Genomic DNA, 24,913 nt, shown 5'->3' with positions numbered 1-24,913 from the left:
GTGCAAATCCACAAACTCTCCTGGACAGGGAACAGTGTAGTAGAAATAACGAAAAATGGGCAGCTCTCCGGTCTTGTGAAACTTCTGTGATGTTTATTCACACCCCAAAGCAATGCAGCATTTCAGCGCTCTCAATGGAGCCTTTGTCAAGCTAGTGAACACAGTGCTCTCAACATATTTAAATAGGTGGATCTCATCAGAGTAACATGATTGCTCATTAGAAGTACATTTTACAAATACAGATATAAAACATGATTATAAAAATCATTACAGTGCATCAATGTATATAGACCATCAGTGTTTACATAGTGTACAAATATTGTGAAAAAAGCTTTAGATTAGGGCTGCAGCTAACGATTATTTGAATAATCGATTAGTTGCCGATTAATTTCTACGATTAATCGATTAATCGGGAAAAACGACAAAATTACAAAACAGAGAGGTTTATATGATCTTACTTGAAAAATTATGTTCAAAGGCCATATTAAAACAAATTGTGGACGACACTATTATGGGGGATCTGTGGACGATACTATTATGGGGGATCTGTGGACGATACTATTATGGGGGATCTGTGGACGACACTTATGGGGGATCTGTGGACGACACTATTATGGGGGATCTGTGGACGACACTATTATGGGGGATCTGTGGACGACACTATTATGGGGGATCTGTGGACGACACTATTATGGGGGATCTGTGGACGACACTATTATGGGGGATCTGTGGACGACACTATTATGGGGGATCTGTGGACGACACTATTATGGGGGATCTGTGGACGGCGTAGTTATGGAGAGGGGGATCTGTGGACGGCGCAGTTATGGAGAGGGGGATCTGTGGATGGCGTAGTTATGGAGAGGGGGATCTGTGGATGGCGTAGTTATGGAGAGGGGGATCTGTGGATGGCGTAGTTATGGAGAGGGGGATCTGTGGGTGGCGCAGTTATGGAGAGGGGGATCTGTGGGTGGCGCAGTTATGGAGAGGGGGATCTGTGGGTGGCGCAGTTTTGGAGAGGGGGATCTGTTGGTGGCGCTGTTTTGGAGAGGGGGATCTGTTGGTGGCGCTGTTTTGGAGAGGGGGATCTGTTGGTGGCGCTGTTATGGAGAGGGGGATCTGTGGGTGGCGCAGTTATGGAGAGGGGGATCTGTGGGTGGCGCAGTTATGGAGAGGGGGATCTGTGGGTGGCGCAGTTATGGAGAGGGGGATCTGTGGGTGGCGCAGTTATGGAGAGGGGGATCTGTGGGTGGCGCAGTTATGGAGAGGGGGATATGTGCACTGTTAAGATCCCTTTCCTCATAACAGTGCACAGATCCCCCTTCCCATAGCAGTGCCATACACAGACCCCCCCTCCTCCCCATAGCAGTGCTATACACAGACCCCCCTCCCCATAGCAGTGCTATACACAGACCCCCCTTCCCATAGCAGTGCCATAGACAGATCCTCCCCCCCCCCCCCCCCCCCATTTCTCTCCCTTCATTCTGTCCTCAGGCTACCTCTGAAGGGGAAAAGAGATTCAGTAACCCTGACATGAGAAGATGTCTTCTTTAGTATCTGGAAATTACAAAGGACTTCAGAAGGATAGATCAGTTATTGGTCCAGTACCTGGGCACTAACCGGGGTAGAGCGGCTAGCAAGGCTTCCATAACACGTTGGAATAAGTCCTTTTACAATGAGAAAGAGATGACTCCCCCGTCTGGACTGAAAGCCCATTCTGCGCGAGCTATGGCTGCCTCTGCCTCTCTTGAAGATATTTCTTGGTCGAACCCTTCTACTTTTTATAAACATTATAAACTGGAAGTGCTTTCCAATAAAGATCTTTCTTTTGGCAGGAAAGAAAGATCTCCCCTCCCCCTCCCCTGAGTGGATTTCTTTGTTATTCCTCCTGGAAGTGCCATTGTGGAGGCGTGGGGAAAACATGATGATTACTCTTACCGGTAATTGGATTTTCCCTTAGCCTCCACGACGGCACAGGGAATTCCCACTCATTTTTTTTGTTTGATTTGATATTTGGTCGGCAGTTGACCCTTTTTTCATTTGTATTGTTATGTTACTTAACCTTATTAAATGATGCATCTACTTTGGAGTGCTAGGTTATTAACTGGTGAAGGTAAAGGGGAGGGGGCCCTTATACATTGATCTTCGTTGTTTTCCTTCCCCGGAAGAGGCGGGTGGCCTCCAGGAAGTACCGTTGTGGAGGCTAAGGGAAAATCCAATTACCGGTAAGAATAATTTTCATCTAACCCTGATGAATATTTAACTTTTTATTTTGTTTAGGGACTTCACCTCCGCAGAGGAAAAATAAAGGTACAAAACCTAACCAAGCATCATCTCCTGCTGGCAACCGTTTTGGTAGCAGTGTTTTATCAAATGGTGGTCTGACGTTACGGGACCCAGCAACAGGGGCGCAGTATGTACAGATCCAACTTCTTCAGGTAGGTAGGCACAACCCCTGTGCCCCCAAGGCTGAAGTGAGCCACTTGGTTTTAGTTGGGTAGTCCCCACAGACACATCTGTACCTTAGGAAATCTAGTGCAGTTGCCATTGCCTGTGCTGGTACAGCTGCTTGCTTAGGGTACATTTACACGTCCGCATGTGTTCCTCAAGTTTGCGTAACAGGTGCGGACCCATTAATTTTCAATGGGGCCGGAATATGCTGTCCGCATTTGCGGATCCGCACTTCCGTTCCGCAAAAAAATAGAACATGTTCTATTCTTGAAATAAATCAAAAAATAGGGCCCGCTCACCTCTGTCCCCTCAGGGCAGGTGCTCTAGTCCAGAAATTGAGACACCCCTCAAAGCAAATTGTAAATGGAAAATTGGATTGGACTGGCACTCATATGGAATACAAACATGGTTTATTGAGTATAATTAAATAAGAAATATTATCACCTGTCACAAATGGATTTTCAATAAAATACACTATGAATACAATAATTCATATATTAAAATCTTAATACATCAAAAAAACTAAAAATAAAAAATATATATAGTGCAGGAACCGCTGGCACCAGACGTTCTTTGGACCCAATGGTCCTAGCTGTTAAATTAAATAGACGATGGTGCCGCCGGTTACTGCAAATCTAAATGGTATTCCCTTCAAACAACAATTTCAATTTCCATGTATTGTTCCAACTTTCACTGATTGAAGTCCCATATATTAAGAAGATCTCAGATACACAAAATTCAATGCTTTCAATATGTTGATATTTGAAAGATAAAGCAATTTTTCAGCAAGACAGTGTATCTTTATCCACGATGTTTATACACTGTTACAGACCGGCGTTTAACAGTCCGTACTTGAAATAAACCAATAGTTCCTGCACAGCAACTTTCCAGAAACCAGTATAACAATTTCCACAGCTGACACTGTTGCGAGCTAGTTGTCCGCTGTTTGTAGTTACCGGCAGAGTATATTCTTTAAATAGAGGGCTATTGATTATTCCACTATATTTTAAGTTGTATAGTGCAGCTCTGTTCTTTTCTTATATAATAACAGCGGTAATCACCGTGGTCGGTGTCACTTCAGTTAGAGGAATATTAGTTTAGAGGAATATTGTGCTTGCTGAAAAATTGCTTTATCTTTCAAATATCAACATATTGAAAGCATTGAATTTTGTGTATCTGAGATCTTCTTAATATATGGGACTTCAATCAGTGAAAGTTGGAACAATACATGGAAATTGAAATTGTTGTTTGAAGGGAATACCATTTAGATTTGCAGTAACCGGCGGCACCATCGTCTATTTAATTTAACAGCTAGGACCATTGGGTCCAAAGAACGTCTGGTGCCAGCGGTTCCTGCACTATATATATTTTTTATTTTTAGTTTTTTTGATGTATTAAGATTTTAATATATGAATTATTGTATTCATAGTGTATTTTATTGAAAATCCATTTGTGACAGGTGATAATATTTCTTATTTAATTATACTCAATAAACCAAGTTTGTATTCCATATGAGTGCCAGTCCAATCCAATTTTCCATGTTCTATTCTTGTCCACAATTGCGGACAAGAAGAGGTATTTTCCATGAGAGTGCCGGCGATGTGCGGTCCGCAAAACGCATACGGACGTGTGAATGGACCCTTAGACCTTATACAGGAAGTAGTGGAGAACCCCTTTGATGTATACCTGCGAAATACCGACTTATTGGTTGCCTGGTAATGTCCCTCCATTAATGTTTTCTGTACTTATCACAAGGATGAACCTCCAGGGGATGGGGACCTGGCTTTCCAGCTGAGTGCTCAGTCACCATCCGCGCACACGCAACTGACTGTCGATTTGCCTGTGCATATCTTGCAGGTAAGATGGTTTGTATGTTTTAAGTTAATATTATGTGTAGTCGGATCTCTTCAGTTCTACCCATCTTAATACATTAAGGGCACTGGGGCTCCAGTCCTGTTGTCTTGTATTCATTATAATTTAAGCAAAGTTAAAGGGATTGTGCCAAGTTTTGAATGGACACGATAAGGGATAGCAAACTTATCGGTGGGGGTCCAACCGCTGGGACCCCTGCCAATCCCGGGAATGGGTATCGTGTTCCCGATTTGATGGAGCTGCAGGTCGAGCCTTGCTACTCCATTCATTCCCTATGGTACCACTGTAAATAGCTGAGCACTGTACTTGGCTATCTTTAGCAGTTCCATATAGATTGAATGGAGTGGCAGAGCGCATGCCTGACCTGCCCCCCTATCAATTGCGGACAAGAATAGACAGTTCTACGGGGGTGCCGACAGGGTGTATTGTGGATCCACAATACACCACGGACGTGTGAATGGACCCTTAGAGTAGGTTATCGTTAAAAGACTCACATCAATATGATCATGTTAGGTTACCAAAACAAAGGGTCGGTACTGCTCAACTGCATGCTGTGCCTCTGTTTTTGGTTTTGTTTGGTTCTGCTCAGTCGGCAGTTTATACATATCGGTGCCCTTTTAACATGCTGGGTGCAGCTGATTCTGCTTGTACAAGTATGTTGTTTGCATTCATATTTACAAGCATTCCTTCTCTTCTAGGAGCCTCACGTGTCGGCAGAAGACGATGCAGCTTCAGATAATTCCCAGTTTACAGGAAGCACAATAAACCTGCAGGACCTTGAATAAGCTGGCGCTGCGCTCAATCAGGAGAACAAAGTGTTATTCAGAGCCAGCCGGCAGGGTGGAGTCGTCTCTTCCGTTCACGCTGGTCTCGTGGTTTTTAGGAGATGACGCCCTGCACTTCTGTTTCTCTGATTGTGGATTATTCCCCAATATGGCATCTCATTTTTGCACTAGATTTTTATGCTCCTCTACGTGACATTGCCATAAGTATCTCTTCTTGAAAGTGCCCAAAAGCTGCTCTCTACTTTGCCCTCCTAAATCCATTCAGGATCTGTCATCAGTGTAATATTTTCTTCTGCCGTGTCCATCTGGAAGGAATGGAAATGGACGGAAGCTTTATTTGGAAAATGGTATTCTGCAATCATTTGTGTCTGATGAAAGGTGGATGTCTCTCGTTAGCAGATGACTGTCTCCTTATCTGAAAAGTATTTCAATCTCATCTCCACAAAATTCCTCTGTCTTGTGATACAGTGCACCTACCTCCGGAGCATAACCTGGTCAGTCTGACACCTTCTTCAGCCACGCACTGTCCTGGAAACTGACTGACTCTTTTTCTAACAAGCTGTGGACAGAACTGACAGAGTGTCAGGTGTGAGATTTGTAAATTATATATCAGGTATTTATTTGTGTATACTGCAGGAAATTGTTTTGCTTATTTTTTATTTTTTTTTGTACAAAGTTGTACAAAATATTTATATCCCTTTAAATCAACAGATTCCTTTTTTCACCCTCATGTAACTTTTTTTCTTTTTTTTTTTTATGGGGTGCATTTTGGTGAAATAAGAAAGTATTAAAAAAAAAAAGGATTATAATTCTGCCCTTAGTATTAGTCTTCCTACGATGGGATGTTAGTTTAAGGGTTCAGATTCACAGCGATCTTGGTCGTGACCATGGATTGCAGCAGGATTGCAGTGTAGCCGTGCCAGCATAGAAGTCAGTGGGATCGCAGAATTGTAAAAACCCAACACTGCTGCAACCTCATTCATTTCGATGCCAGCACCGCTACACCCACGATCCTTGTCTCCGACAGGTTTCTTGCGACCAGGATCCGCCATGTAACCAACCCTTAAGTATGAATATTAGCATATTGCTAGATGGCTGCAGCATTTTTTGTCTTGCAGGACGCATTGTAAGGTACTGAGCAATGCATTGAGGGAGTAATCGAAACTGGTGCAAAGGAAAAGTGGGAGCAGAAAAGTGGCAGTTGCTCATTTTCCTCTCCCCATTGAATACGCATGTTCACCCAAACAGAGCATGGTTGCGTATGGAGACATCAGGAATAGCGGAACCGTCTATCTAAGGTGTATGGCCACCTTTTTTCCCCAGTTTTGTTTAAACTCCCCAATATTCAAGACTCGAAGGATGGGATCGCAGCTAGGACTACCCAAAACGGTTAGGGCTCATGCACACGAACGTACGGGCACCTGCATGCGGATCGCAGACCCTTTCACTTGAATTGGGTCCGCGATCTGTCCGTTCTGCAAAAAGATAGAACTTGTTCTAACGGAAAGCACGGAACAGAACACCACAGAAGCACTCCGTAGTGCTTTCGTGGGGTTCTGTTCCGCATCTCCGGATTTGTTGACCCATTCAAGTCAATGGGTCCGCATCCGTGATGCGGAATGCACACGGAACGGTGCCCGTGTATTGCGGATCCGCATATGCGGTCCGCAGTACGGCAACGGGACACCTACGGTCGTGTGAATGAGCCCTTGTCCAGCTGCATTGTGGTGCTGAATATGCAGGCGACTAAAGAGTAGCCTAAGTCTGTTGATGCTGCATCGACACGTAGTGGAAATGTTTCACATTTTTCATCCAGATTTGCAGGTACTAAATCCCCCGTGGAATACAGCACCAGCATACTGCATGGGATTTTAACAAATCTCATTCACATACTGGAAACTTTCCAGATTTTTAGTCTGCACTAGTTTCATTCTTTCTGTGGATTTCACTCTTTGTAGTTCATAGGATGAAATCTAGAGTAAATCTGCTGGAAGAAGCATGTGAAACCACAGTATTTTTTTTTCTTCTTCTGTCCTATGTGGGCATATTCCTTAAAAGGGTTTTGTCACTTCAGCAAATAGAATGTATTATGTAGTGAAAGTTAATACAAGCCACTCCCTAATGTATTGTTGATCATATTGCGTCCTTTGCTGGCTGGAATCATTTTTCCATCACACTGCTTGTTTCCATGGTTACGATCACCCTGCAATTCATCAGCGGTGGTGGCCGTGTTTGCATGCTATAAAAAAAAAATAATAATATGCACTAGCCTATGTGAGCTCTCATGGTCTCATCCTCCAGCGGCCAGCTTTTTTATTCCCAATAGTGCACGAGCACCACTGATGGATTGCATGGTGGTTGTGATTATGGAAACAAGCAGTTTAGAATTTGATGGAAAAATTCATCTAGCCAGCAAAGGAAGCAATATGGGTAATAATACAAGCCATTTACTAATGTATTGTTAACTTTCGCCACATTATAGATGCCACTTGCTGAAGTGACAAAACCCCTTTAAGGTTTAGTCCACACGTGACTGAAACGCTGCTGTTTTGCCATCATGGGTTTTTGTGGGGCAGACCTGCAGCGTTGTACAGAACCTACAAACTAAATGCATTTTTAGAAGTTCTCAGTCACACATTGCTGGTAAAAAAAATGAACAGTAGAAATTGCCCTGCGGTGCTAATTGTGTCGATTTATGCTGCGTATTTACATCATCCATTACACTCCAGTGCAAAGAGTGAAATCTGCGTCAAATGAGCCGCATTTATGCAATGAAATCATTCTGCAACAAACCACACACCATTGGGTGCATTATTTTTTTTTTATTTAGCATGAACGTTGCAAATTTTCTGCTGCATTTCAGTGACAATACACTAAAGCCAGATACACAGGAGCGAGTTCAATGCGATGAACGCACAACATGTCAGTAAGAGGTCCCATTCTGACCTCCACTCCCCTGGCAGGATCATACAGCATTATAATTTATAATACTGTGTGACCCTGAGAGTCCTGGAATCTACTGAATTACACTGACATAATGCTGTCACTGTAGTACGATAGATTTCAGGGCTCTGAGGGTCACTCAGCATTACAAATCATTGAACTCTCTTGTGTGTCTGGCCAAATGGGTTTTGTAGTAGATACTGATGACCTATCCTCCGAATAGATAGATCGATGGGCGTCCAACACCCAGCCCTCCACCCGCATTTGCTGGAATGGGATCTTAGCTGCAGTTACCGTGGCTTGGTTCGTGTACAGTGGACAGAACCACGTGCTTCTGGTTCCATTTACTGTATAGTTTCCAGTGCTGGCAGCTGTCCAGAACAGTGTGGTCGCACCCCTAACCTGAATATCTAAGTCCTGGAAAAAACTATTTTAAGGTGATAATAATTGTCTGCCCAAAGCTAATTAACTAAAAGCTGCAATATGACATCATTCTGGACAAGGCACTTTATTTGTAATAGCTGTAACATGAAAGACGCCAGCATGTCTCTTTACAAAGGCGGCTGTCCCAGTGAGCGGGAGGAAGCATGGCCGCACTGTAACCCGCAACTTCAGAAAACTAAAACAATACAGGAGATCTGGATGACTCCAACGCTAGCGGAAAAAATACAAGGCTTCTTCCTTCTCTTTGTCAGCGTCTTGGTCTTTCTCAATTTTGGGTTTCATTGCTGGTGGATCAGAGCGTGTCATCAGTTTTCTGCCGGTCTGTAGAGAAAAACATGGATCAGTGTTGATTCACCGAGGAATCGATCCACTAGGTTTCAGATTTCCATTTAATGAACTGAAGAGCCTACAGGGGAAATTCACACGGCAGCCATTTCTGGGTCTGTCCCTGAAGTGATCTGAATGAGGCTTGCAAAAATCACAGTGCTCACCTCCCCCCCCCCCCCCCCCCCCACCACCGTGGAATGGAACAGATTTTTCCGCCTCTGAAATTTGCAGCATGTGAATATATACTAAAGCTCTGATCATTTATCTCTTCGTGCTCTGGGATAAACTCTGGACATGCATACAATTGCATATGGCCCTGCTTTTAGCTTCCACTTGCACAATGGGGGATAGGGACCTGTTTGAGGTATATGCCAGAGTATCTTCCAGCGCATACACACACCAGATATGCTGGGAAAAGCTTCATTGAGACAACAGTAATCCTGGCAGATTTTAGTGCCCATAACACAGTAGCAAATCTCTGACTGTGAGGACTAATGATCCGAATTAAAAGTATCTTAGATCTTTAAAATGCTGTTGGTTTCGATCATTAGACCCATGGTTGGGCCAGGATTTGCAGAGGTAATTAAGACACTGAACTGCACCCACATTATGGCTTTGAAAGAACCATCCGCCAAATTGTTGGCCTACCGCTATTGACTGTATAGTCATTTTAAATGATTATTCCATTCTCACCATAAAAGGCTGAAATGCGAATAAAAATTTAAGAGTTGTCCTGAGATAGGTGTTAGGTTATAGTTATATATATATATATATATATATATAACTATAACCTAATAGCTGATTGGCAGGGGTCTGAACCTAGCACCACTGCTACTCAGCTTTTTCAGGAGGATTGGTGCTCCATCCTCTTCATTACACTGCCCCGTCCTCTCGGAAGTGCAGTGTAATGACGAGCACTCGATCCATGCATTTGAATGGAGAAAGTACTTGAAATTGCAGTAGCCTAACCTGCTTGCTGTTGCGACAGCAAAGGTGAGCAGTGTAATTACAAGAAGGTAGCGAGCAGGTAAACGATAACGAGAAGGCTGCACTGGCATGGTTCGTGCCTTCTCTTCATACAGCTGATTGGCACGGGCGTCGGACCCTCACTGATCTGATATTGATGACCTATCCTAAGGAGAAGTCATCACTATATGGCTGGAGATGCACCCCGACCTTTGGTTACGTATAGAATGCTGTAAAATCCTCTGATACACCGACATGTAGTGTTCAGCAAGGCACAGGTAAAAAGTTTCTATGTAACTGCATATACAAAGCACAACTACACACATGACGGCACAAAACTGATATTCTGCACCAGCCATCTTTACTAGATTTCTTGTGCTTTCCAGTTATTTTATTTTTCTGTGTAAAATCCTGGGGCGTCGATACCTCCTGACGTACAGGTGAAACTCGTAAAATTAGAATATCGTGCAAGGTTCATTTTTTCAGTAATGCAACTTAAAAGGTGAATCTAACATGAGATATTTCAAGCCTTTATTTGTTATAATTTGGATGATTATGGCTTACAGCTTATGACACCCCAAAGTCACAATCTGAGGTCCCCTTTGCTTAGGTATGGATTAATTAGCTGACTAGAGGGCGACACTTTGAGCCTAGAATATTTTCACAATTTTCTAATTTTAAGTTGCATTACGGAAAAAAAATGAACTTTTGTATGATATTCTAATTTTTGGAGTTTCACCTGTAGGTGGTGGTAGGTGACAGCTGCGCTCTGGTTAGATTCCCCCCCCCCCCCCCCCCCAGGTGCACCACTGACAAGTCCTGCCTGCTCATCTTCTTACATTATGTATTGTGTAGACTTACGGTTTTCTTGGGGTCGGCTTGTGCCCTTTCTAAAGCGCGGCGCAGCCTCTCCTCCTGGTGCAGCTTTTGCTGTTTAATTTTCTCATCTCTCAATCTGAGGAGAAGTCATAACATGAAATCTAGTGCACCTTATTCCTCCTCCACTACAATAATCTCAAAACCAAGAACTAAACCCTCTCCGCACCTCAGCCGACGCTCCTTCTCCTTTGCCTTTTCTGCAGTCTCGAGCCTTTCTTTAGGGATGGTTTCAATGTTGTCTAAGAGCTCCTCTACCTGCTGCTCCATCATGGTTAACATCTGCAGGGCGTTGAGATTGGCTCTGTTTTCCTTTATACAGGCCTGGTACACTTCACCTACTTTCTTGGTGAGAGATGTCAACATCTTCTCCTGCAAAGGCAAAAGACAGCTTTGTCAGGTACTTGTTAGCTGTTCTTTCTTACCTTGAAGGGATGGCACTGCAGAATGCTGTGTAACAAAACTGTACGGAGCCTGAATTACATCCTGCATTATACTCCAGAGCTGCACTCACTATTCTGCTGCTGCAGTCACTGTGTACATACATTACTCATCCTGAGTTACGTCCTGTATTATACTTCAGAGCTGCACTCACTATTCTGCTGGTGCAGTCACTGTGCACATACATTACTGATCCTGAGTTACATCCTGTATTATACTCCAGAGCTGCACTCACTGTTCTGCTGGTGGAATCACTGTACATATCACTGGTTTCATACCTGCTCTTCAAAACTGTACTGGCCAAAGGCAAATACTCTGCATTTCATTTCGAGATCTACTGCTCGCTCGTCCTCCTGAACTACCGCTTGCTGCAGGTGAGCAATCTGGGCTTTCAGCTGTTGAGTCTCATTTTCCCTAAAAGGTAAATGCAAAAAACAGTGAAGAAACAATAGTGATGTGTAGTGCGCCCGATCCTGCAGCGCTGCCTCCATCTTGCTGCCCTTTTCTGCTGTCTGAGCAGGTTGGCGAGAGAGGGCAGCGGGAGTGTGGTAAGAGCTGTGGAGCTGTATACATGAAACAGTAGCTGATAGTCCGGCACTGGGCATTGGCCTGTATTTCATTGTGCAGCGGGCTCCCTACGATCACTCACATTTTCTTCTCCGTCATGGTGATGGTGTGCTTGATCTCCTCTAAGGCCTGTTCTGTTTCCTGTGAGTTCTGGATCAGCGACAGGTTCCGTTCCTCCATTTCAGAGAAGATGTTGAGTAGTTGTTGTGGATCAGTAAAGTACAGCTCCGGCTCCTGGTAAAAGATCTGTCATCAGCATCTCCCCTCCTCTGCAGATCCACCATGTGGTCCAACCGTCTATTTGAACTATTCTGTATCAGGGCAAGGGGGAGAAGGATGACCACCATCGTCCCAGCTTCATGTCACAAGCACCAGGGACAATGCTGGTGCCTGCAGAGGACAGTCACCCACTGGACACCAGGCACCAATTCACACCTTCTTTACCCTAGACCAGTGTTTCCCAACCAGTGTGCCTCCAGCTGTTGCAAAACTACAACTCCCAGCATGCCCGCACTGCCAAAGGCTGTCCAGGCATGCTGGGAGTTGTAGTTTTGCAACAGCTGGAGGCACACTGGTTGGGAAACTGCCCTAGACCACCAAAGATACTGGTATTAACTCTTTCACTACTCTAGACCACCAGGGATGCTGGTATTAAGCTTCGTTCACACTTCAGTGTTTGGTCAGTGATCTGTGAGCCAAAAACCACAGAACAGGAGCAAATCTTTCCATTATACCTTATCTCTGTGTAGGATACACTTCTTGTTTTGGCTCACAAGTCACTGACCAAAAACTGAAGTGGGAACAAGTCTTTAGTCCTTTTATTACCCAAGACCACCAGGGATGCAGGTATTAACCCATTCACTACTCTAGATCACCAGAGATATGTCGGCATCAATCCTTTCACTGCTGTAGACCACCAGGGATGCTAGTATTAATCATTTCACTTTCCTACACCACTGGGGATGCTGGTATTAACCCTTTTACTACACTAGACCACCAGGGATGCTAGTATTAATCATTTCACTTTCCTACACCACTGGGGATGCTGGTATTAACCCTTTTACTACACTAGACCACCAGGGATGCTAGTATTAATAATTTCACTTTCTTAGATCACCAGTGATGCTGGTATTAAGCCTTTCGCTACTGTAGACCACCCAGGATGCTGGTATTCTTTTGCTAACCTAGACCACCAGAAATGCTGGTATTACCACTTTCACTACTCTAGACCACCAGGGATATTTCGGTATTAATCCTTTTACTGTTCTAGACCACCAGAAATGCTGGTATTTTTTCACTACCCTAGACCACCAGGGTTATGACCAATAAATAATTTATTCCCATAAATCACTCGGGATCGCCGCCAATATTCACCTTTAACCCGGAAAACAAGGGAAACTTAGTTGTAATCTTTAAACTTCTCTAAACTGCCCGGAGACTCGGGGTCCTTTGACACAGTCAAGATTTTGCATGACATAGTGACCCTGAAAAGCTGCTCGCCCACAGTATAAACCAGTGTATCCCAACCAGTGTGCCTCCAGCTGTTGCAAGACTACAACAGCCAAAGGCTGTCCAGGCATGCTGGGAGTTGTAGTTTTGCAACAGCTGGAGGCACACTGGTTGGGATACACTGGTATAAACGACTCAGACTGTCCAACCCCTGACATCCCCTTTAACACTTTGAGTTGGAGGCCTTCCTTACCTCTTCACTGTCGGAGGACACCAGGTTTTCGGAACTGTTATCGTCTTCTAGGACTATCGTACTGCTCCTGAAAAGACAACCCACAGGTGTCCCAAAAAGGTGGCAAGTATTGGTGGATGTTATCACCACTCCAACGTATGAAGACTTCCTCTAGAGATGTATGATGCAGGTCCCCTTTAAAGTCAGGAATATACAAACCATGATTTCTGCCGTCTATTGTCCATTCATTATTCTATAATAATCTGTGTGATCTGGGACACGGCCACAAGGCGTAATATAATAATCTGTGGCATCCGAGACAGGACCACAAGGTGTAAGTAATATCTGGGTTCCGGGACACGGCCACAATGTGTAATATAATAATCTGTGGGATTCGGGATATGACCACGAGGTGTAATATAATAATCTGTGGGATCTGGGACATGACCAAAAAGTGTAATATAATAATCTGTGGGTTCCAGGACACGGCCACAAGGCTTAATATAATTATCTGTGTGATCTGAGACATGGCCACGAGGTGTAATATAATAATCTGTGGGATCCAGGACACGACCACAAGGTGTAATATAATAATCTGTGGGATCCGGGACACGACCACAAGGTGTAATATAATAATCTGTGGGATCTGGGACACGGCCACACAGCGTTTTACTCACATTTTCTTAGAGGCCACAGTCTTCAAGCTGGATCGGGACGGCTGACGGATGTCCCGGAAGGAATCACGGCTGGCCAGGGGTCCGGAAGAACGAGACTCTGGTTCTAGATAAGAAGGGGGACATTATTCTTCCTTGCCAATTTTTTGAAGTGGAGTTCAGGGAGGTTATTTTCTTGGAGTTTTCGGACATAAGCCACGCCTAATTTTTACAGGCCACACCCCTTTTAAAGGGGGCCTCTCAACCTAACATTCATGAATCATGTGTGGGAGACTTGACAACTCTTCCAGGAGGCTGAGAGGTTTCCCGTTTTTCCCAGGGGTTCTCGAGAAGACTGTGGGCCCCGAACACATACTGTATACTGGTCGGTGGGGGTGCGGTGCCGCTAATCGGAATGCACTTACTCTTTCCCAGCATCGGGGATGCAGACACCTTGTGAGACCCGGAGCTGCTCTTCTCCTTCTCGCGGCTGATAAGCGGCTCTCGCTGTTTCTTGCTCTCGTTCTCCTTCTTCTTCAGCCGTTGCTCCTGCCACTCCTTAGGAGACAATCTGAAGAGAAACTCCTTGTACATGAGGTATTCCCGCAGAATCTCCTCCGACTTTGCAATGTCACTGGGGAGGATGAAGAAGAAGAGGCTCAGATCAACCTGGAATAGAGTTGCTTTGTGGTATTGCAGCTCAGCCTCATTCACTTTCATGGAGCTAAGATGCAATACCAGACACAGCCTGTGCACAGGTGTGGCGCTGTTTTGAAAAGAAAGTAGCCGTGTTTTTCAGTAAAAATGGCGCAACAGAATACCGTAGAGACAGACGCCAGCGGGCATGTCCAGAACGTAGGCTGACATTGTGCTTATTCCATAGAAATGAGGTGTCTTCTACCTTTTGATGTTCATCATTTGCGCCGTCAGCCCCTTGATCTCTGCCGCTCTCTCCAGTTTCAGCTTTGTTTCCTTGTCGGCCCTAGATGTAAACGCCGACACCTGAGAAACGGCCTCCGAAATAACAGCGTCATTTCATAACATTTATAGAGCAGAAACCATTTCTAGAGAGTCACAAGCTGCCCGCTAGTCAATGAATAGAATGCAAGCCATGCCCACTAAGTATAAGACCACACCCCTTTCTTAAAGTGATTAAAGCGCACCTGTCAACAGGACCGACCCTTTTAAACCAGACACACTGCTGGGGGAAGGGTTGATCCTTCCGATTAGAATGATACCTGTCTTGTGAAAATCGGTTGCAGCGTTCCCGAGAAAAAGGGCGTGACCTAGCCGCTCAGTGCACCGCCGAAGCGGAGATGACGTCTAGGTACAGAGGAAAGCCACCAGTGTCCTCCCCAGGACCTACTTTCTCAGAGTCACTGCAGGGCCCCATATTCAATCATCTGGTAGCATCTTGCTGCTGTGTGAGCAGGGAATATCTGAATGTATCCGTACGGTGGGCCCCCATAATACATTTTACTGGTGGGCCCTAGGCACCCCAGTCCAACACTAGATGCAAGTATTAATCCTTTCACTACTCTAGACCACCAGGAATGTGGGTATTATAATTTTCACTACACCAGACCACGAGAGATACGGTGGTATGATCTTTTTGCTACTCTAGGCCACCAGGAATATATTGGTATCGGTATTTTTTAATACTGTAGGCCAGGCATGCCCAACCTGCGGTCCTCAAGCTGTTGCAAAACTACAACTCCCAGCATGCATGGATGGCCTACAGCTATTAGGGCATGCTGGGAGTTGTATTTGTGCAACAGCTGGAGGGCCGGAAGTTGAGCATCCCTGCTCTAGACAACCTGAGATACTGGTATTCTTTCACTTCCCCAGACCACCAGGGTTATGACTAATCACCTCTTTATCCCCGAACCTTAGGCCGTACACCGGACCTGTTTCCCAGCCCGACCGTGGGTTTAATGACCCAAACTCATGAATCCTTTTGCTTCTGTGAGTTTGGATCAGTACCGCGCAGTCGGCTGGTAACACCCCTGGACTTGTGAATCCGCTAGTAGAAATAGTCAACTATATACAACTATATACATAGGATGTTGCCGTCTACAGTGGGAAACTTGTGACATGATGCCTCCCATAATGCTCTCAGCGCCTGCACCGATCCTTACTGTTTCATGGCCTCCACCGAATTCCTGTCATTCTCTTTCAGGAACTCATCGAATCTGATGGCGTCCTGTTCCAGAAACTGCTCCGCTTTCTCCAGCTTCTGCTCCTCCGTGGCGGCCATGGTCTCCAGCTTCTGGATCTCATCTCTTTTCACTTGGAGGCCGTACTAGTGCAGAAACGGCAATAGATAAATACGGGGAACAGCGCCGCCGCAGGTGAAATGAAGCATTACACGGCACCCGCTGGAATCACTGGTGACCCCTGACCATGCCTGTGGGGTGCCGCTATGTGAACCCCTATCTGATGCACACACAGTATCGGCAGTCTTACCTCCAGGCGGAACATTTCTCTCTTCTTGTTGATGTAGTCATTCAGACTTTCCCGCTGGACGTTCCTGTCTGGATGAGAATATGGTATATTTATTGCACGGCACTCGTCATCTACAGTGTCTCACTGGGGCATCCTTTGGATGGGGGTTTCAAAGCATGGGGGGCTCTGCACAGACTGACCCTTCATTATAGTGAAAGGGAACCCCCTCGCTCTTATTTCCCTCTCAGTAGAGACAGACATTTTTGCTCCCGCTCACCCCCCCCCCCCCCCCCCACCCCCATCACCTCTGATCACTGCCAGTTTCCAGGAGGCGTTCTCCTGCAGATCCAGGGCCTTGTCCACCTCCGCTCCCATCTCTTCCATCTCCTCGTCCTCAATCTCCTTCCTCAGCCGGCCAATCTCTGCGTTCATCCTTGTGTTGTACGTCGTCTTCTGGTGAACCTTCAGATGTTTGTTCCGCTCCTTTTCCTGCGTGGACATTAAGGTAGACCCGCTTTTGAGGTCTCTCAGGAAACATCTGGGTTGGGATTGGAGAACGTGTGTGTACAGAGTCCAACAGGTGCCAGGCAGAAGAGGAGCTGCAGGGCAGAACTTCATGATCTCATGTATGGAACTGATATCAAAGAGATACAGGTCTATGGGAAGTCCCTCTGACTTCTGGTCTGCCATTTGGGGCTTGGGGTCCTAATGGGACCATGAATTACACAGGTGGCCCCACTGCAGGTAAGTCAGTACTGTAAGGGGTTATGGGAACAGATGAGGGACTTCTGAGCAGATACGTGATGTCGTCCAGACGTCCTGCATCTCCTACATGTACCTGGACCATACCATTTGTTTTTTTTCTCTCTCTTGGTCTCTAATCTGGAAGATGTCCACATCAGGTGGGATCTTGAACGGGTTGGCGTCATTCTTTTTCTTCTTCTTGCCCTCATGTGCTGTGGTGTAGAAGAAACCACTGCGTCAGCAGGAACCATACACTACATGCCACCCCAACTGTAGCCCACATTACCTGACACGACAGACTTGGCATCTGTCCAAGACTTGGCCGAGCTTAGGATGGACCTTGGGGCAGAGGGATGAGAACCTCCTGTAGACACAAAGACACGAGTGGCTGACAGGGTAATACGGGTACTACTATTCCCATTACTACTACTACTACTACTTCCACACACTGGTCAATGAATGTATCTGTGGGGGGAGGGATGATGTGACGACACTCGCCATCCCCCGCTCTGTGTTACTTACTGGATCCCGTTCCGGTCACCGTGCTTTCTCGCGAGGCAATGGAGCGTTCTAAAGTCATGGAAGACATTGTGAGCCGCGAGGACGGAGCCGGTGATGTGACGCGATGGGTCTCTAGTCACAAGAGAGAGAGGGGTGACGCAGCGAGATCTGGTAAATGTGATTGTCTACGTCAGGCATGCTCAACCTGCGACCCTCCAGCTGTTGCAAAACTACAACTCCTTGCATGTCCGAACAGCCTACAGCAGGGCATTGTGGGAGTTGTAGTTTTACAACAGCTGGCGGACCGCAAGTTTAGCATGCCTGGTCTACGTTATACAAGTGCTGCTCGTACGAGTCTGCTTGCATCATACAAGGGAGTTGCTATGTATGCAATTTCCTAATGTGTTTATTAACACTGCCTGCAAAAAATGCGGGAAAAACACCACAAAAAACAAACAAACAAAACCTCCAGCAGGAGCCCTAAGGTAACATATACACATAGACATAATACGTGTGTGCGGGGCCTTCACAGGTATTTCCTTTGAGAGTCAGGCCTCGTTCACATTTCCGTGACAGTATTACGTACATGAAAAAAAGTGTCCTTATTCAATCCGTGAAGGATCCGTGTGTCCATTTGTACCCTCCGTGTGTCATTCGTAATCCATGGACGTTGCTCAGCTGAAAATTAATTTTCAAGAGCATTTCTTATCTGTCTTCCTTGAAAAACGGATGCACCATGGATGCCATCCGCGTTATGTCCGTGATTTTCACAGACTCATAGACTTCAATGGGAGCGTTTGGTCAGCATCACGGACCGAAGTAGTGCATGCGTCCACGGCCAGTAAAAAAAAAATACTGATGTGTGAACAGAGGCATTTAAATCAATGGGTACGTGTGGTGTGCGTGGAAAATGCGGACAGCACACGTCTGTGAAAAACGGAAATGTGAACGAGGCCTTAAAGGAGCATTCCACATTTATGGCATATCCACAGGACCAGTCGGGGTCCCAGAGGTCGGAGCCCCACTAATCCTAAAGTCAATGCGCTGTGACTTCACAAATACCCCTTTAAGCAGCACTAATCTCTCTCCTGTCCTGATAGTTTGATACATTGTATTCGCCTCCGGGCTCTTGGTTTATGGACTGGAAGCAATTGTTACAATGTATCCATTCTAGACAATCCTCTGTGAGCTAAACCCATCAGCAGCACAAAGTGTCCCTCCTGTTCTGTTAGTTTGTTACAGTGTATCAGTGCAGGTCCCCTGTAAATAAGTGCAGGTTTTCCGCAGTTGCCCCTTCCATCAATCACTATTATAAGCTGTAGACATCCTGGGATTTGTAGTTCTACAAAACCCTGAAGCACAAATCTTGTGTCCTCGGAATAAACCCCCCCCTGCCCCGCACACCAGCCCCAGAGCCCGTGTGTCTAATAAGATAGAAATACAGGATTCAATGGGGTTACCTCATATACAGCAGCTGCAGCCGTCCGCCCTGTGTGTACAGTGTCTATAGCGGTGTGTATGCTGCGCAGGGCCGTCTCCATGGCAACGGAGCGTTCCAGACAACTCACCACGTTCTCTGCAGTTGTACTAGCGTCCAGCAGAGGGAGCAGTGCGGTAATGAGGAGCGTCCAGCAGAGGGAGCAGTGCGGTAATGAGGAGCGTCCAGCAGAGGGAGCAGTGTAATAATAAAGGTTATCCAGCAGAGGGAGCAGTGTAATAATAAAGGTTATCCAGCAGAGGGAGCAGTGCGGTAATGAGGAGCGTCCAGCAGAGGGAGCAGTGTAATAATAAAGGTTATCCAGCAGAGGGAGCAGTGTAATAATAAAGGTTATCCAGCAGGGGGAGCAGTGTAATAATAAGGGTTATCCAGCAGGAGGAGTAATAAATACAGAATATTACTGTATATAGCAGGGGGAGCAGTGTAGTAATGAATACTGTCCAGCAGAGGGAGCAGTGCGATATTGAGGAGTGTCCAGCAGAGGGAGCAGTGCGGTAATGACGAGCGTTCAGCAGAGGGAGCAGTGTAATAATAAAGGTTATCCAGCAGGGGGAGCAGTAAATACTGAATATTACTGTTTATAGCAGGGGGAGCAGTGCGGTAATAAATATTGTCCAGCAGAGGGAGCAGTGCGCAGGGTTATGTGTTTGGGACAAGAAATACGTGTACAATTTATTCCATAATAAATAAAATAAAAGCAGAAAACAAGAAATCTACCAGATGTGGCTGGAAACCGGCGCATCCGCAAACAGGACGGCGCTCAGATCCCGGACGGCTCTGTCTTCTTGCAACTTTTTTTGTTGCTTTGTAATGTATGACTTTTTTTTGTACCTGAACCCCCTGACTGTAAAGCGCTGCGGAATATGCCATAAAAATAAAGATCATTATTATATGTCCTGTCACTCGCTTTTTCCACTGTGTGTCGGTCTTCACTGTAGTTCTGGCATTATATTTGTGAACCAGCAGACACAGGATGAGCAGAACTATAATAGCTCCTGCCCGAATAGGAAATCAGGATTATTTATTTAGGGTACTTTCACACTTGCGGTAGAGGATTCCGGCACGCAGTTTACAGACATCAGCATCACGCTGTCCCCAGGAGCTCACAATCTAAGTTTCCCATCAGTCTGTCTTTGGGGTGTGGGAGGAAACCCACTGGGAACCCGGGGAGAACATACAAACTCCGTACAGATGTTGTCCCTGGTCGGATTTGAACCTAGGACCCCAGCGCTGACCAGTGAGTGGTCAATCACAGTGTATAGGTACTCTGGTATCTGCCACGCATGCGCCCTCCGCTCCACTCACCCCCTACCTGACCCATCTATCAGGGTTACTAGCACAACGCCTTCTCCAGTCTCACAGCCCCTGGGGGTAACATCGGATTCTGCCCCGTCCTCTAAGCCACACATCCAAACCCTCATCTCCGTCTGCCGCTTACAACTTAAAGGGAACCTGTCACCAGAAAATCGCTCGTTAAGCGGTTCAGAGCTCCTTATAGTGCTGCACAGTGGTGTCCTATAGCACTTATTCGTCGTTTCCCAGCATTTATCCTCATTGAGAAATCGATGTTTTATTCAGCTGCTGCCCCGTGTTTCAAGTCAGGCTTGAAGTCAAGGCGCTCTGAACCGCTTAATGAGCGATTTTCTGGTGACTGGTTCCCTTTAAGAACATCCTTCGGTTTCGCGCCTTCCTCACCCCTGAGTCAACTAGGATGCTAGTGCATGCCCTCATCATCTCCCGCCTGGACTACTGCACCATCCTCCTGTGTGGCCTCCCATCTCGCGCTCTCGCTCCCCTCCACTCCGCTGCCCGGCCAGTCCACCTCTGCCGTCCACAGCCTGTCCCCTGCGCACATCTCTGGCCTCTCCGAACCTCCTCTGCTGCTCTTCACACAATCGTCTACAAGATTTCTCACGCGCCTCACCTCTACTTGGAGACTCTCTACCCCAGGGATGCCCAATGATGCCCCTGATAGTGGCATGCTGGGAGTTGTAGTTTTGCAACAGCTGGGGGCCGCAGGTTGGGTATCCCTGCTCTACCCCAACACAGTAGACCCCCCCCCCCACATCCAAACCTCGCACCTCTTCAGGAAAGCCGATCACCTCCCAGGAGCATGCCCCACCACACAGGGGCAGCCTACACCCTCACCTGCTGTGTCCTCCCTCCCTTAGAGTGCAAGCTCTTGCGGGCAGCCCCCCCCCCCCCCTCTGTACCAGTCTGTTAATAGTTTCTTGTTTGTTGTATTTTATATTATGTATTTGTACCCCCCCCCCCCTTGATGTATAATAATAACACTCCGGGGTCTGAGGAAGTCACTCGTCATCATGCGAGCTGCTGGCTGATCTCTTACAACTGTCTGGCGCCGCTGATCTCTGTTCACTTTTTACCTGATCAGTCACATTATGAGACCGTCAGTCAGGATCAGGGACAAGCGCCGCCATATGGTGCTGTGCGGTGGGGGAGGGGGTGACTGCTTTCCACTAGCAGAAATATTACACAATCTTATATTTTGGATTTTTACTTTTCTGATCCCTTGTTTCCTTGAGTAGCGGCGTTACCAGCAGCCACTTATCTCCCTTCCTTCCGTAGAGGTAAGCTGGAGGCTCAGCACTAGGTGGGGCTCATCCACACGAACGTGTGACCGTTCTGTGAACCTCAATTTTGGGTCCGTGATCCGCAAGATTCAGTCCGCACCACAAAAAAATAGACCATGTTCTATGTTTTTGCTGAGTGGAGGCTCCGTACTGCTTCCGTGGGCTTCTGCTCCGTGTCTTCACTCCGCTTCATATCTTGCGGAAGAAAGAATGGGTCTGCATCCGTCATACGGAACGCACGCGGGCGGTGCCCGCATATTGCGGATCTGCTGTCCACAAGGTATGTAGACTTTTGCAACCAAATATGTATTGCTTCAGTGTATGGTACAAAAAAAAATGGGGCAACATTACAAATAGTCTTGATTAAACATCTCCTGCCGTTATGTGCGTGCAGCGCCTATTAAGATCTTTGTGTCTCCGTGGCAACAGACTATAAATGCAAACCCTATGGCCCCTTTCACACGGACGAGTATTCCGCACGGGTGCGATGCGTGAGGTGAACGCATTGCACCCGCACTGAATCCCGACCCATTCATTTCTATGGGGCTGTGCACATGAGCAGTGATTTTCACGCATCACTTGTGCGTTGCGTGAAAATCGCAGCATGCTCCTCTTTGTGCGTTTTTCACGTAACGCAGGCCCCATAGAAGTGAATGGGGTTGTGGGAAAATCGCAAGCATCCGCAAGCAAGTGCGGATGCGGTGCGATTTTCACGCACGGTTGCTAGGAGACGATCGGGATGGGGACCCGATCTTTATTATTTTCCCTTATAACATGGTTATAAGGGAAAATAATAGCATTCTGAATACAGAATGCATAGTAAACCAGCGCTAGAGGGGTTAATAAAAAAAAAAATATATTTAACTCACCTTAATCCACTTGCTCGCGCAGCGGCATCTCTTCTGTCTTCATCTTAGCTCTGTGTAGCAACAGGACCTGTGGTGACATCACTCCGGTCATCACATGATCCATCACCATGGTAAAAGATCATGTGATGGATCATGTGATGACTGGAGTGACGTCACCACAGGTCCTGTTGCTACACAGAGCTAAGATGAAGACAGAAGAGATGTCGGCTGCGCGAGCAAGTGGATTAAGGCGAGTTAAAGTATTTTTTATTTATTTTTAACCCCTCCAGCGCTATTGTACTATGTATTCTGTATTCAGAATGCTATTATTTTCCCTTTATAACCAAGTTATAAGGGAAAATATAAAATAATCAGCAGGCACTCACCATCTGTATTTCACACATGTATAACACATTTATTAATTAAAAGATATTTAAGATAATAAGACAATAAAATAGATGACAATATATATGAATTATGCACACAATATAGAATGTTAATAACCTTATATTAATATATAAAAAATAGATAAATATGGTAGAGTCAGTTTATAATGCAATAAAAAATCACTTGAATAATTGGATAAAAAAATTCGGATGATAGATAGCAGAAAAAAAGTGTCTTTGGAATATTCCTTGTATAATTTCCAGATATTACGAATATATCGTTAAAGATTCGCTATAAATACTTATTGTCTTATTCGTATAGACAGTCCAACATGTTCCAATATTAAATCAGATGCAAAATAAATATTCGTACTATATTATATTATAGTTGCTCTATTTTCAATCAATAATTTCTCCATATATATCCTTGAATTGTACCAAAAAGAGATCTGATATTCGCAATAGAATAGTGCAATTATAGTTCATCAATGGGTGATTTTCGAATAATTAATTTAGTATAAATAATCTTGTTATGAGATTCGATTATGCTTGCTGTGTAGGCGTCCCTCTCACAGTTAAGCTGACTCACCCAAGTCTAAAGCACTTGTCTCTGCGATATATTGATTTCATTCAGCTGTCAGTATCTCTTGGTATCAAATGGAAGAAAGTTGAGATTGTTGGAAATCTTGCATAGTCCTTGCCTTTTCGATTCCTTAGTCCTTAATCCTGCAGGATGACTTGGTCTGTAGTTTGGTTCCTTTAATCCTCCAGACGCGTTTCGAGGTGTCCTCACCTCTTCCTCAGTGGCATTAAGATTCTTAATGCCACTGAGGAAGAGGTGAGGACACCTCGAAACGCGTCTGGAGGATTAAAGGAACCAAACTACAGACCAAGTCATCCTGCAGGATTAAGGACTAAGGAATCGAAAAGGCAAGGACTATGCAAGATTTCCAACAATCTCAACTTTCTTCCATTTGATACCAAGAGATACTGACAGCTGAATGAAATCAATATATCGCAGAGACAAGTGCTTTAGACTTGGGTGAGTCAGCTTAACTGTGAGAGGGACGCCTACACAGCAAGCATAATCGAATCTCATAACAAGATTATTTATACTAAATTAATTATTCGAAAATCACCCATTGATGAACTATAATTGCACTATTCTATTGCGAATATCAGATCTCTTTTTGGTACAATTCAAGGATATATATGGAGAAATTATTGATTGAAAATAGAGCAACTATAATATAATATAGTACGAATATTTATTTTGCATCTGATTTAATATTGGAACATGTTGGACTGTCTATACGAATAAGACAATAAGTATTTATAGCGAATCTTTAACGATATATTCGTAATATCTGGAAATTATACAAGGAATATTCCAAAGACACTTTTTTTCTGCTATCTATCATCCGAATTTTTTTTATCCAATTATTCAAGTGATTTTTTATTGCATTATAAACTGACTCTACCATATTTATCTATTTTTTATATATTAATATAAGGTTATTAACATTCTATATTGTGTGCATAATTCATATATATTGTCATCTATTTTATTGTCTTATTATCTTAAATATCTTTTAATTAATAAATGTGTTATACATGTGTGAAATACAGATGGTGAGTGCCTGCTGATTATTTTATATTTACTTACCTGTTAAGAGATTGGGTGAATCACTTGCAGCAGAGCACCATTACCGTGGTGTCAAATAGAGTGAGCCACTATAATCTACAATTAAAATATATAAGGGAAAATAATACAATCTACAGAACACCGATCCCAAGCCCGAACTTCTGTGAAAAAGTTTGGGTTTGGGTACCAAACATGCGCGATTTTTCTCACGCGAGTGCAAAACGCATTAAAATCCCGCAACGCACC

At 45.1% G+C, this 24,913-nt stretch overlaps 2 protein-coding genes across 3 annotated transcripts in view; one reads left to right on the top strand and one right to left on the bottom strand.

Moving 5' to 3' along the window:
* ZXDC (ZXD family zinc finger C) overlaps window positions 1–6,420 on the top strand; it is a 38,761-nt gene extending 32,341 nt beyond the window's left edge. The window contains exons 8-10 of the mRNA XM_044300867.1: window positions 2,281–2,438; window positions 4,207–4,308; window positions 5,022–6,420. Coding sequence (XP_044156802.1) covers window positions 2,281–2,438; window positions 4,207–4,308; window positions 5,022–5,108 — 347 coding nt within the window. The 3' untranslated portion in view covers window positions 5,109–6,420. The remainder of the gene's footprint in view (window positions 1–2,280; window positions 2,439–4,206; window positions 4,309–5,021) is intronic.
* A 357-nt stretch (window positions 6,421–6,777) lies between these two features.
* The window catches only part of CFAP100 (cilia and flagella associated protein 100), a 31,868-nt gene continuing 13,732 nt past the window's right edge, over window positions 6,778–24,913 (bottom strand). The window contains exons 1-16 of one of the 2 annotated variants that reach the window (XM_044301897.1): window positions 19,157–19,356; window positions 17,718–17,828; window positions 17,482–17,559; window positions 17,301–17,407; window positions 16,757–16,940; window positions 16,473–16,540; window positions 16,145–16,308; window positions 14,908–14,988; window positions 14,432–14,640; window positions 14,031–14,133; window positions 13,375–13,441; window positions 11,755–11,906; window positions 11,384–11,519; window positions 10,834–11,036; window positions 10,650–10,743; window positions 6,778–8,816 (exon numbers count right to left, since the gene is read on the bottom strand). In XM_044301897.1, the coding sequence (XP_044157832.1) occupies window positions 8,706–8,816; window positions 10,650–10,743; window positions 10,834–11,036; window positions 11,384–11,519; window positions 11,755–11,906; window positions 13,375–13,441; window positions 14,031–14,133; window positions 14,432–14,640; window positions 14,908–14,988; window positions 16,145–16,308; window positions 16,473–16,540; window positions 16,757–16,940; window positions 17,301–17,407; window positions 17,482–17,559; window positions 17,718–17,784 (1,824 nt within the window). In that variant the 5' untranslated portion in view covers window positions 17,785–17,828; window positions 19,157–19,356 and the 3' untranslated portion in view covers window positions 6,778–8,705. Of the gene's footprint in view, window positions 8,817–10,649; window positions 10,744–10,833; window positions 11,037–11,383; window positions 11,520–11,754; window positions 11,907–13,374; window positions 13,442–14,030; window positions 14,134–14,431; window positions 14,641–14,907; window positions 14,989–16,144; window positions 16,309–16,472; window positions 16,541–16,756; window positions 16,941–17,300; window positions 17,408–17,481; window positions 17,560–17,717; window positions 17,829–19,156; window positions 19,357–24,913 lie in introns of those variants that run through there. The other variant, XM_044301896.1, reaches the window with a different exon arrangement.

Source organism: Bufo gargarizans, chromosome 7 (genome assembly GCF_014858855.1).
Source record: "Bufo gargarizans isolate SCDJY-AF-19 chromosome 7, ASM1485885v1, whole genome shotgun sequence".
Classification (NCBI taxonomy): domain Eukaryota; kingdom Metazoa; phylum Chordata; class Amphibia; order Anura; family Bufonidae; genus Bufo; species Bufo gargarizans.
The sequence above is the reverse complement of the archived record's forward strand: the minus strand, read 5'-3'. Positions and strand labels throughout refer to the sequence as shown.